At 42.9% G+C, this 13,264-nt stretch overlaps 1 protein-coding gene across 1 annotated transcript in view; it reads left to right on the plus strand.

Annotated features, from left to right (window-relative positions):
* Window positions 1-133: 133 nt before the first annotated feature.
* NUDCD1 (NudC domain containing 1) overlaps window positions 134-13,264 on the plus strand; it is a 149,316-nt gene continuing 136,185 nt past the window's right edge. The window contains exon 1 of the mRNA XM_084619573.1: window positions 134-343. Within this exon, the coding sequence (XP_084475699.1) occupies window positions 226-343 (118 nt within the window). The 5' untranslated portion in view covers window positions 134-225. The remainder of the gene's footprint in view (window positions 344-13,264) is intronic.

The following is a 13,264-nucleotide window of genomic DNA, read 5'->3' on the forward strand; positions in this document are numbered from 1 at the left end:
TGCCCCGCGTTCCGGACGCCTCCGTGCGGCATACAACTCCCGACATGCCTGGCGACTGACAGCAGCAGTCCCTTGCGGCTAGAGCCCTAAAACTACCATTCCCAGGGTGCTCCACGCTCTGCATGCGCCTTACCTGAGCCAGTAAAGGCCCCCGCGCTTCTCACACAAAGTCTCCTTCCAAACTTTCCCCCTCGTCGCAGGCGGTAGCTACGGGCCTGGCCGGGGATGGAGGCGGTGGCCAACTGCTCCCTGCGGGTGAAGCGGCTGCTCTTGGACCCCAAGTTCGAGGGCTACAAGCTCTCCCTGGAGCCGCTGGCCTGCTACCAGCTGGGGCTGGACTCGGGTGAGGGGCGCGGCCGCGGCCGGTGTTGCTCGGGCTCCTGAGGGGGAGCTGCCTCTGGCAGGGGAGCCCTGGGGCGGCAGCGCTGCGGGTGCTGCTGGGGCCGGGCCTCGCCTCGCCGGAGCCTGCGTTTGTTTGCCCTTGTTGTTGAAGCCTTCTCCCCGCCGCGGGTTGCTTTGCTGCGCCCCAGCTGCTGGCCCCCGGGCAGAGGTGGCTGCCCGTCCGTGCGGGGTAAAGTCATTCCCGCCCCAGGTGGCTGGCAAGCTGCTGTTGTGCTCGCCTGCAGGGCAGGGGTTGGGGAAACAGTCTCCGGGGCCTTGGGCAGCCCCTCGCCACGGAAAGCCCCAGGCCGGCGGGGAAACTTTTAAGATGGCTGTTCCAGGTCTTGGGGCATTTGCCTCTAGGCAGAGGTCGCCGGTGAGGCCAGGGCCGCTGTCCTTGACTGATAGAGCTGCTGGCAGAAGCCTTCTCTACTCCTGGTGTAGGCCTGCGCTTTCTCTAAAGCCTAAATTTGTTAGTCTAGGGTGCCACAAGAACTCCTTTTCTTTTTTTCTCGAGCCTCTGTTGGTCTTCAGGTCACTTCTGAGTTTTGTTGGCTTTGGGGGTTTTAGCATTTCATCGTTAATATTTCGTTAACACGTGGTTGTGCTTGTAATGCTCCCCTCTCCCCATTGGCCTTCATCAGTAGTATCCTGATGTCCTCTTGTAGTGGGGTCCTTGGAGCCTACACTTGGCTCCATCTTTTAGATCAGCCCCTTCCTAATAGGTGTCCTGATGAATTTGAAGCCCTCAGATCTTCTGGTTTCTGGAAGGGAAGGAGGAGCCCATTTTTTTCCTTCCCATTCTAAGACTTCTGACAGTGTGTTTGTCTCCCAGGCTCCTATGGGTTGAGGTTTTTCTGTATTCTTCCCTCATCCCGTATTTTTTGGGAGTCCTTGTTCCTGGTGAATAGCTAGTGTGTGTATTTATAGCCTGCCTAAGATGTGAACTGTCACATGTGAAATTTACATGTTCTTTGTTAGTTTCAAAGCTGCTCACAGAACAGGGGCTCTCAAACTGACCTTGAGGCCTTTTAACGTCACTCTTTTGCTGCTTGGGAAAATTATGAGCAGCAGCAGAGATACAGGAGCTGCCTGTATGCAGACGCTAGTATTGCCAACCTTAAGTGTTTAAAAATCATGAACTGGATCTCAAAATCATAAGATTTTAAAAACAAATTTGTTCTTTTTTTAATTTGCCTTTTGGTTTTTGAGCCTGTGGTTCATGTATCTGAAGAAGTGGGGTTTTTACCCCCGAAAGCTTATGCCAAAATAAATATGTGCCACTGGACTCCTGGTTCTTTGTGTGGTTCACAATTTAAGCTTTGTCTGCTCAGTCATAAGAGCTAGAGATGCACTTTTTTTCTAATGGAAGCTGAGATTTTTATATAAAATGGCTATAAGATGGAACTTTAAGAAAAACACTGAATGTTATTCAGAGTAGCATCTGTGTTGTGCTAGATGCTGTACAAACAAAAATAGCTCCTGCCCCAGAGAGCTTGGAGTCTAGGATTATGATTGGACCCATCAGGTGAAGAAATAGAAGAAATTGGGGAATGGAATGGGAGGACAAGAGGATGGTAAACGAGCGTATTTTGCCTTTTTTTTTTTTCTGTAAATGTAGCTGAGTTGCAAAGCTTGTCTGTGGAGGTTTCAGAAGATGGTCTTCAGAAAACCTTTGATTTATTTTATAGATGGTAGGTCAATTACTTTTCCACCCAGGTTACAATTTCTTAGTCCTGTATGTAGTAGGGTCTAATTTTTATCACTGAAGCTCAATATCTGAGCCCAATGTGTGATCAGAAAGGAAAATGGCTTATTCAGCTGATAGTTATAATTACAATCAATATGCATTGTTGGAATGCACTGTGTGTTTCATATTTCAGGGCATGTCTTGTAATAAAACATTAATCATGTTGTCATGGGCAAGACATCTTATTGATCAGTTTTGATTCCATACTTTGTAAATCTTTTATAAATAAGATGTCTTAGGACTAAAGTGCTTTAACTTGAAAAGCAAGACTTTAATGTTCAGCCCATGCAAAGAGCACATTAGACATAGCTGTAGTTTTAGTTGGCGGTTTTGTAGTAGCTGAAATCTAAGTCCTTGTATAGTTTATTATTTTTTAGTATGGTAATAACCAAAATATGCTAGGTTATGTACCGTAGAAAGACAGAGACCCTGTCCTGAAGAAGTTGTAGTCTGAGGACTTGATCTTGCACTAGGAACCATAAGGATAGATCCTGTGCACGTGTGGAGTCCTGTTGAAGTCATGAGGTATAGTCATGGAGTTCAGTGTGCTGTATTGGAGCAACCTAAGAGTATTGCAATAGTTAAGGGTTCTTGAAGACGCATGCAGAGATGTTTGCAGTATTCTATTCTGGCAGCACTTCTTAGATGATGGCAGTAATAAGATCAGTAAAAGAACCTCAAACACTGTTCTGTGGAACTTTATTCATGAGAGTACATTAGAACCTGTGTTGTCCAGAATCAGAAGCAGGAGTGTGGCCTAAATAGACCAGTTGTCTGATCTGGAATTCTTGCTCTTATGTATTATATATGTGTTGGTTGACTGTACAGACCGAACATTGGGGTAACTTATTTGGTAGAGTCTGTTCCATCGGAGTATTCTTGTCCACTTTTCATTAGACACTTATAATGCAGTATCAGTTTACATTGCTATGAAGTTATTGATAAACAGTTATGTTAGTACTGTTTGACTTCATCAGGGCTTTTCTTTTACAATTGAGTTTGATAAGAGAAATCTATTGTATAAGCACATGAATGTAAGACTTCAGGTGTACCATGAGCACACAAAAACTGTTAAGACTGTTATTAAGGTTGTAAAACTAAGCACTCAAAGTAGGAAAAGCCAGAATTAAGGTTGCCTGTGCAACTTTAATTTGGCCTCCTTTTGTGTATGCATTCTGATGGTCACATACAATCTTTTCCACAGGACTCCCTAATGTTCTTTTTATCATTTTTTGTGTGTAAATTGCAAGCTAGTTAAAGTAAACTGCAAGGACAAATTCCGTCACATTATGTTGACACTCACATGGCTCATGAGCAGGGTTGGATCCTTCAGATCCACTGCTTAGACCTCTGCTATTTGAGCTAATGGAGTAACTAATAGCATTAGTAGGTTGCCATTCTCTGTGTGGACCAGCACTAGAGGTGGGATGGGACACTTGGCCAGTTAGTTTCACATATATTTTCTGTCATGAGAGGAATGGTGAGACTCAAATCTTGGATTCCATTCCAGGTTCTAGTGAGCACAGTCTGTTCTATCCTAGTTCTGTCTCTCCCCCACCTCAGGCTCCTCATCTGAGTCCCATTCTCTTCACCTGACTAGTCCCAGTCTCTACTCCTGGGGCTTCTCATCCTACTCCCAATCCCTGCCCATGGCTCTTCATCTGATCTCAGTCTTCTCTCCTTCCACTTCACTTGTTCAGTCTCCCAACTCCTCATTCCAATCCGACCCCCAGCTTCCAGTTCCAGTCTCCACATCTGGCTTCATGTCAGTGATCCGGTGCTGGTTTCCTTCTCCCACTCCCTGCCACACTCCAGTCCTATCCACAACTCAGGTTCCACTCTTGTTCCCTCTGCATTCGAATCGGGCAGTTCCCTTCTCCACTTTGATTGAGCACAACAAGGGGGCATTAAGAATACAGAAGAGACAGGCTCCCTGCTCTCCTCCATTCAGGTGCTCAGTCCCAGACTGGAACATGTTCAGTGTGGATGGGATCTTAGTGAACTGAATTGCTAAAATATAGGAAATCTTTACTGAGCATGTGTAAACTGATTTTTACAAAGGCTTTTAACTTAACCAAATGTAGGTGAATTTCCACAGGGACTTCAAAAGGCATTAACTTCTATGATGCCAAATTTTAAATCCCTGCTCCAAAGCGTAGGAGCACTAGAGCTGTTCAGAAAAGGTCTCCGGAATGTTTTAATGTGTACAACAATGTATTTTTACTAGTCTCCCTCTCAGACATGGCTGAATTTTTTTTTTTTTAAAAGGGCAGCCTGAGGCAGACTCCCAGCATTAAAATTTCATCCTAAACAAAAGTGTCCACACGCTGACTTAAATATGATGCTCCTGTGTCCAATATGGGTGCAAAAGAAAACCATTTCATTTTGACTGTATAATTTGCACATTAAAAAAGTACTTGCTAATCTTTTTAGAAGTATAAATAAATGGAGGTAAACGTCATGAGACACTTTTTTTCTCCAGAAATTTCTGAACATGGATGAAAGTGTCACCTAATTAAAAACATGCATTTGACATTTTCTTGATGATTAAAATGGTGTCATCTCGGAAAAATTACTCCTGAGGGTATTCTGCACCAAAAAAAATGAAAAATTATGTGCCAAAAAAAAATTATGCACACAATATTTTAAAATTCTGCAGATTTTATTTGTCAAATAAAATTGGAGACTCCAGTATGGCACCGGGGAGCACAGGCCACTGGCTCTGCAGAGGTGGGAGATCACTCTGCAGCTCCGCCCGCAGGACACGGACTCAGCGCTGAGGCTGTACCCGACCGTGGCACAGCGCAAGGACTGGGCCTGCCGCAGAAATACCCCCTGTCCCTCTATGCCAGGTGCACCAGGTGTGGGCAGGGAGGCTCAACCCAGCAGAATCCAAGTGTAGAGGGATACAGGTGTGAGTTGAGAGGGTTCTGAGTGGGGCAATCTGGATGTGGGCAGCTCAGTGGTGGGTGCAGGGGGGATCTGGATACATAGGGGCTTGTTGAGGGGTTCTGGGTGCAATGGTAATGGGATTCTGCAGGGAGGGTCCAGGTAAAAGTGGTTAGGGCTCAGCTGGGGGAGTCTGGGTGTGTGGGGGGGAATAGAGCTCGGCAGGGAGGTCTGGGTGTGGGGAGTTTGGTGCGGGGCCCAGATGCTGGGGGAGTGGGGATCTGGGTGCAGGGGACTCGTTGGGGTGTTCCAGGTGCAGGGGAAATGAGGCTTGGCAGAAGAGGTTCTGGGTGCGGGGGGAGTGGGGTGAGGCTTGGCAAAAGGGTCTGGATGCACGTAGTTAGGTGGATGGGGAAGCAGCTCCCTGTACAGTGATCCCTCCCCCTGCGACTGAGGAGTGATGGGTGCAAGAAATGGGGTGGTGGTGGGTGGGAGTTTGCAGAACTTCCTGAAGCCTGGGGAGAAATCTGGGGGTGGGTCTGACCTGGCCCTGTATGCTGTCTGAGAAAGTCCCGTCCTCCCCAACTCAGCTGGGACTAGCAGCTGAGCCCAGCACAGGGTAGGAGCCACCAGCCAGGTTTTCCTCAGTCCTGCCCCACAGTGATTTACCTCTCTGTCAGCTGCTCTGGGCACCCAAAACATACTGCTGGGCAGAGTTGCATGACTGCTTTTTTGTGGCTTCCCTGTCAAGTCATTTTCCTGCGCGGAAGCAAAGAAGTCGGCGTATACTGCTTATACAACTGATATCTTTGGACAACAAATGAGAGCTACGCGGATTGACACAAGCTGAGAATTGATATGACCTTTTTCCAGTGCAGTATTTCGATAAGCATACATGAAGTATTAGGTTTCATCCACAGGGTGGCATTGCAAAGCAAAGAATAACAATATGTGGGAGCATAGTAAGCACTTTGTGTCCAAAATTAACACAAGTTAATAAACCGTTTTAAAAATGTTTACTAGTAGTTTTTCAACCTAGAATGTATTGAAGACAATAAAACATCTAGAAAAGCTTGTGAGACAGTTACTTTGCTGCTGCTGGTTCATTGGACAATGCTTATGGTGACAGACCTTTATCAGATTTCATATTAAAAAAATCACTTGTGGGACAATGCCCTATCACTACAGAAAAATAGTTAGTATCAATTAAAAAAACCCAAAAAACAAATACCAAAACTTTCAAAGGTGGGTAAGGAGGCCTCTTTCCTTCTGAAAGTTCTTGACACACTTCTTAAAAGGCAAACAAAAACACACTACAGTACTAGGGCTGATGAAGATGCTGGTTTGAGTGTCCTGGAGGCGCTTCCTCACATTTAAGCCCCTTTGCTTTCAGTTTAAACCAATTTTTACTGAAAAAATCCCAGGTTTTACAAAAAGTATTATTTGTGGGTTTTTTTTTTTCCTGGATGGATTTGAACCAGTGACTCAAACACTGTGTTTCCTGAAGCGTTCCTGTTCTTCAGAATTAGTTTTTTTTTTTTTTTGTAGAGAAACAACATTTCTTTTCTGACTGATCTGGCTTAAATTCTCAGTCATTTTCTTTTAGCCTAACCTCTGCTCCTGATTTACCTCCTTTAATCTCTTGGCTCCCTTTTTATTTTTTGCCCTCAGTTCTTTTGCTTTCCTCTTCATCTCTCTTAGGACTGCCAGGAAAACTTGAGCCTTCTGGACTGTAGAAGGAAAGGGCTAAACTTCCTCATCGTTTAGGCCCTTCTCCCATAAACACTACCTAAGCATTTGGTAAAATGACAGCAGATGGCACTTGTGCACAGGCTTCTTTTATTTGTAGAACCTGCTTCATTTTATTTACTTAGGGCTGAAGAGTTTCTTAAGCAAAACTTTTTGGTATAAGTATCCTTCAGATTATTGCTATACCTGGGGGAATTCTGTGCCAAAAATTACAAATTCTGCATATTTGTCAAAATAACACAATATAATCATGCCAGTTTCAATTATTTTGGTAATTTATTTCAAAATATCTCTCAGCAAGTACATCTAACAATACAGACAACCAAAAAGATAGAGCAAAGGTTTTTTGACAAATAGATTCTTTATTAGGCATATTAATATAGAACTATGAGTAACAATTCATTTAAACTACAATACAGAAATGGATTTCCTGCACCTCTCAGAAGAAGTGCAAAGGCTTGGGAGAGTCTGGGTTAATGGAGAAGCTGAGGGAGGGGGAAGTAATTGCTGGGAAGGATCCTGGGAGTGAACCAGGAATGTTGCTGGGTGTGGGTGGGAGAAGTATGGAACAGGGTTTTTGGGGGGGGGGGGATGTGTGTGTTGGGGGGTGTTAGGGAGTTGACCTCCCCCATGCAGACCCTGGCCTGACCCTTAGTCTCTCCCATTCAGTCAGGGACATCTGCCCTGTCCCCATGTGTCCCTGCACTCCCATTCATTCAGCCTCTGCCCCAGTCTGTCCCCCCACTAGCCCTTCTGAACCTCCATCTGTGACTCCCAGCAGCCTTATGTGCCATGCTCTGTCCATATCCTGTGCCTCGTCGCTTGGTTCCGCAGGCAGGGTGCTGTGAAGAATGCATACTCTCCTCTCTATCCGTTGCTGGTCAGTGAGCCAGCTGCCCTCAGTTCTGGTGCCACAGCAGACCCTGGCGGGTGAAAGGCATAACTGCAGTGCCTCTTTGACAGAATGTATTTTCTATGGAGGAAAAAATATCTGCAGAGGACATGAATTCTGCATGTGTGGAGTGGTGCAATATTCTCCCAGGAGTAGTTTACCAGCATCTTATTTCAGTTATTTAATATAACCATTAATTTGGACATTTTAAAAAAAGTACAACATGAGACCTTAAGTCCCACACTTGGGACTTGTTTAATAACATCTCAATTTCATACAATACCTGGATCCCATTAATAGATTTTATATAAAGTAGTTTCAAGTGTTCAGTGCTTTCTGAAATTATTTCAGGAGGGAAATTAAACAGATTAGTCCATTCACTGAAGCACATGTCCAAACCATCCAGTATCTTGAGTAATTGGTCATTCCAGATCTATATATTATCTTTTTGTGTGCTGCAAGAGCTCTGTCCCCCATTCTCATGAGTCTCACCCTTGTTGATATAGCATAGCTTCATAGAAGTTGTAGTTGCATAAAGGGAGCATGGGGGTGGGGAGAGTTCCATGGAGTGCTTTGGATGTTGAGACTAAAATCTTGAATTTAATGACGTTATTCTAGAGGGAAGCAGTGCAGAGAGCAGAATGTTCATAGTGCACACTGTTGATGAACAGGCAGATTACTGAATTTAGAGCCAAGTGGACCTTTTTCAGAATTGGTGGCTTTATTCCTAGGCATGATGCATTGCAATAGTCAAATTGTGAATGTGTGAACTGCTATGGCCAAATCTAAATCTTGTTGTATGAGGCACAGACTTCTGCCCAGTTGTGTTTTAGAGATTTTAGCAGCCATGACTATTTGTCTAATTTGACTATTAGTATGTAAAAGTAACAAGGAGTCCAAAAAGACCCATGATGACTGAATGGCAAATTACTATGATGGAGGAGGGTAACATAGATATGGGGAATTCTTTGCAATTCTTCTTTTCCCCCATCATGCAGCCTCCATCCTGCAGCAGTTTAGTTTTAGTCAACTGTTGATAGGATTGGCAGAATTCAATTTTTTCATGTAGTTTTGGTGGATATCTGTTTTTAAGCATTTTTCTATTTTTATTGATTTTAATTTTTCAGTTGTACAATATTATGGGTTTTAAGCATTTTTTTTCAATTCAAATTTTCACAGATGTGGGAAAATATGGGGAGAGGTCAGACAATTTACTGACAGTAAATGCTGAGTTTCAAAAAGTTAAAGCTTTAAAACTGTTAAAGCACAAATTGTCAACATCATGTGAAAATTTACAAAGTATCCTGCAGTCTGTCAAGAATTATTTTTCTTTGCATAGCTGTAAATTTTAATTATCAATGGAAATATTTTTTGTTGGTTTGTGTGTGGTAAAATTGACATTTACCGATAAAAATCTAATCCTTCTAAGCCTCATATGGGTGCTCTTAAGCATCAAGATAGTAGGAGTTAATGCTGTTAGCATTTGATGTTAGCAAAATGTAGAGCTGGGTGTTGTCTATGTACTGCTGGCTTTTCTGCTTATGCTATTTCAAAATCTCCCCCTTCAGCTTCTTGTAGTTGTTGAATAGAGTAGGAGAGGGTTGAGCCTTGTAGGACTCCACAAGTGAAAGTTCTAGACGTAGAAGAATAGTTGCTCTTCAACCCTGTGGATTCAGTCTGAAAGGAACGGATGGAGCCATCTGAGTGTTCTGTTCATCCCTGCTTTCTCTCTGAGACACAACAGGGGTATTGATGGCCAACATGATCAAATGCCAGAGACATCCAGCAGTATAAGTAGTAGTTTGATATTTGTATCACAGTAGTGCCCAAAGGGTCCAACAAGGATCAGGCCCTCACTGTGTTAAACATATGGTTCCCTCCCCCCAAGGAGCAACCCTATGCAGAGACTCCCTTTTCAAGATAGACTAACAGAAGCAAAATGTTAATGGTATTTATCTTGTTGTTCATATTCCCCTATCTAGGTGCTAACATGCTGAACGATTGCTAATCCAGTGTGCCTTTCTTCCATCCTGCCCATCCCGCAGAAATAAAATTGGGCTGTGTGTGTGAGAGAAGCAGCCAACCACATGATGCTTGTTTTACAGAGGTGCTTCTGTTCAAAGGATGGTCTTTCCCTCATTTTTAATGTGAAAGTTCATACTTGCAATGGCTCCTCAGCAGGATAAGTGCAATTGATAACTTTGATGAAACTTGATTTAGAATAAGTTTTAAGTGCTGGGAAACTGTGCACAAGCAGAATGTGAATTACCACACATTTTAAGCAATGCACTGAAGTGAATTAATAATTACGTCTCTATGGGTTACTGCAGCTTTCCTAGTAGTCCTTTGTGTTCTGGCAGTAAGTCTGAAGAGAAAAGCTTTATGTTCTATCTTGCTTTATTGTTCAGTTATACTTGCAAAAATGGTATTGGTATTTAATCTATGGAAAATAAATGTAATTTGTGGGGGAGAAAGCCTGTTTATGCTAATTTGATAGGCTGCTATGTTATAGAAGTTGATTAGGACATTTTTATTGTAAATTGTGATTTATAATCCATTCCACGGTAAACTTACGCAATAGGACTGAAATATATTGTTTAATTTCTTGTATAATTTCTTTCATAGCTGAGTGAATGTGCAATAAAAGGGACCCAAAAATGGTTTACTACTAACCTGTTAGTCTATACAAATTAAAATGAATCACTGTTAAGCTCTACCTCCCCATTCTGTTCACACCTACTCTTCTTCATACTTCCCTTGCCACTTCCATTAGTGTCCATTCTAAACCTCTTTGTAAACAATACTTCCCAAAAATGTAAAAGTTGGCCATTTAAATAGCTGGACCTTTTCTGCCATGGTTTTTTTGTTTCATTTTAATACCTAAACTATTCTTTATAAATTGATTTATATGTTTCTGGAATTTAAAGTGTTGTGGAAACGCTAATATTTTAATCAAGAGAATAATACACTTTTTTCAAGGATGAAATTTCTTTTGTATTACAGTAAAAGCTGTGTTATCCAGTACTTTACCAACCGGAAAGCTCTATAAACCAGCATTTCTGATCTTCATTAAAAGTCTGGGTTATAGTCCGGTTGGTGTGGGGCAGGCAGGCTCCCTACCTGGCTCTGCGTGGCTCCCTGGAAGCGGCAACATGTCCCTGCTGCTCCTGGGTGGAGGCATGGCTAGGTGGCTTTGCGTGCTGCACTGGCTCCGCAGCTCCCATTGTTGTGTTTGAAAAGCTTGTTATCAAGTGAGACAATATCTATTGCTTTCTAGGTGAAAATGCTTCAGTATAGGAATTGTACTATGCCAAAAAGATTAGTTTTGTTAATATATCAGTACATGGAGCAGATGTTCCAATTCTTTGGTTCCACTGAAAGAATTGTCTTGGACGATCTTTCCTGTTAGTTTTTAAATAATTACAATATACTCACCCTGTTCTCTGGTCTTTCATTTTGGGGATCATAGCCATATAGGGCTGGAAGGATCCTTGAGAGGTCATCCAGACCATCCCCACACTTAGGAAGGACCAAATATACCTAGACCATCTCTGACAGGTGTTTGTCTACCCTATTCATGAAAATCTCCAGTGACTGGGATTCCACAACCTCCCTGGAAAGCTTATTCAGGTGCTTAACTACCCTTGTAGTTAGAAAGTTTTTCCTAAACTACATCTCCCTTGCTGCAGGTTACCTCTTGTGCTATCTTCAGTGCACATGGAGAACTATTAATCACTGTTCTCTTTATAACCAACCTTAACATGTCTGAAGACTTATCATGTCCTCCTTCAGTCTTTTTTTTCCCCCTCACTAAACATATCCAGTTTTTAAAAACTCATTAGGTCAGGATAACATCTCTTTGATAAAGCTTCATTTCACAAACGCTTCTAGAGTGCCATTTGGAACTAGCTCTCTTTAATTTATCTTTGAATATTTTACAATAGTTAGCACTTAATTAATATGAACAAAAAATAAAGGCTTACTGATTCCAATCATCGCTGGTATGTTTTTTTTCTCTCTCCATTTTTGATACTTTAAGAAAATCCTCTGAAAGCTTGTGGAATGGGACACTAACTTCTTGTTCACTGCAGAGAAGCTGAAATCTATTGTACAATTCTGCAAAGCCACATGATTTGGGCTGCCGTGGGGTTGCTATTGTTAAGTTGCAAGTATCAACAGCTATGAAAAGGCATGCTTACATAGTCATTTTATAAAGGTTTTATATAAGAATATGACAGGATTTTTTTCCATTAACTTTCTCGGTATAGACTGTGCCCTGGTCTGAAACCTAATGTCATATGGTGATGTGTGATTCTTTGTTGCTACTTTATCAATGACTTTTGTAGGAGTGGGCAGATTAAAACACCTCATCCAGAGCAGTGGCCCTGCTAAACTACCCAGGGAAAAAAATGCTGAGAGATCTTAAGGACTGAGGAGTTCTGGTAGGTTTTTTTTGTTTGTTTGTTTTGAGGATTGGATGGATGATAGTATTTTTCAAGGTGAGTGGTAGATTTGCTTCTCTGAAGGAGGTGTTGGTAACTTCCATTAGCCGTGAATAGTTTGATATTTATTAGCCAAGAGGGAGGTTCAGTAGACTCCTTCAGCTTCAGTGAGTGTGTTGAGGCCATATACCATCAAATAGTGGCATGGTGGCTAATGCGGTCAACTCTGGTTCAGAGTTTTCTGCCTTTTAGTGGCTGGTGATTTGACCCAGTGGCTGGATTATGAAGTCCAGATTGCCAGGCGGAATAACCCTGCTGGCTGTGGTTTTGCAATTGTGATGGAGGTAGAATAGACACTTTTTTCTTTCCTTATTATGGTGGTGTACTTCTTTCAGAAACCTGTATGCTCTTGAATGGATTTGGAGTGAGTTTATCACAACTGATGTTCTCACCGGCTGCCTATGTGCTTCATCTGCTGAAGTTTCATGGTGATTTCCTCAGCATGTGTGAGGGAGGGACAGTGTAGAGCCAAGTCACAAATGGTAGTGATGATATGCTGGAGGGTAGGATACAGAGGGACCTAGACAAATTAGAGGATTGGTCCAAAAGAAATCTGATGAGGTTCAACAAGGACATGTGCAGAGTCCTGCACTTAGGACGGAAGAATCCCATGCACCGCTACAGACTAGGGGCCGAATGGCAAGGCAGCAGTTCTGCAGAAAAGGACCTAGGAGTTACAGTGGACGAGAAGCTGGATATGAGTCAACAGTGTGCCGTTGTTGCCAAGAAGGCCAATGGCATTTTGGGATGTATAAGTAGGGGCATTGCCAGCAGATTGAGGGACGTGATTGTTCCCCTCTATTCGACATTGGTGAGGCCTTATCTGGAGTGCTGTGTCCAGTTTTGGGCCCCACGCTACAAGAAGGATGTGGAAAGAAAGGATGTGGAAAAACTGGAAAGCGTCCAGCAGAGAGCAACAAAAATGATTAGGGGACTGGAACACATGACTTATGAGGAGAGACTGAGGGAACTGGGATTGTTTAGTCTGCAGAAGAGAAGAATGAGGGTGGATTCGATAGCTGCTTTCAACTACCTGAAAGGGGGTTCCAAAGAGCATCTAGACTGTTCTCAGTGGTAGTAGATGACAGAACAAGGAGTAAT

The sequence above is a fragment of the Lepidochelys olivacea genome (assembly GCF_965140295.1).
Source record: "Lepidochelys olivacea isolate rLepOli2 genome assembly, chromosome: 2".
Classification (NCBI taxonomy): Eukaryota; Metazoa; Chordata; order Testudines; family Cheloniidae; genus Lepidochelys; species Lepidochelys olivacea.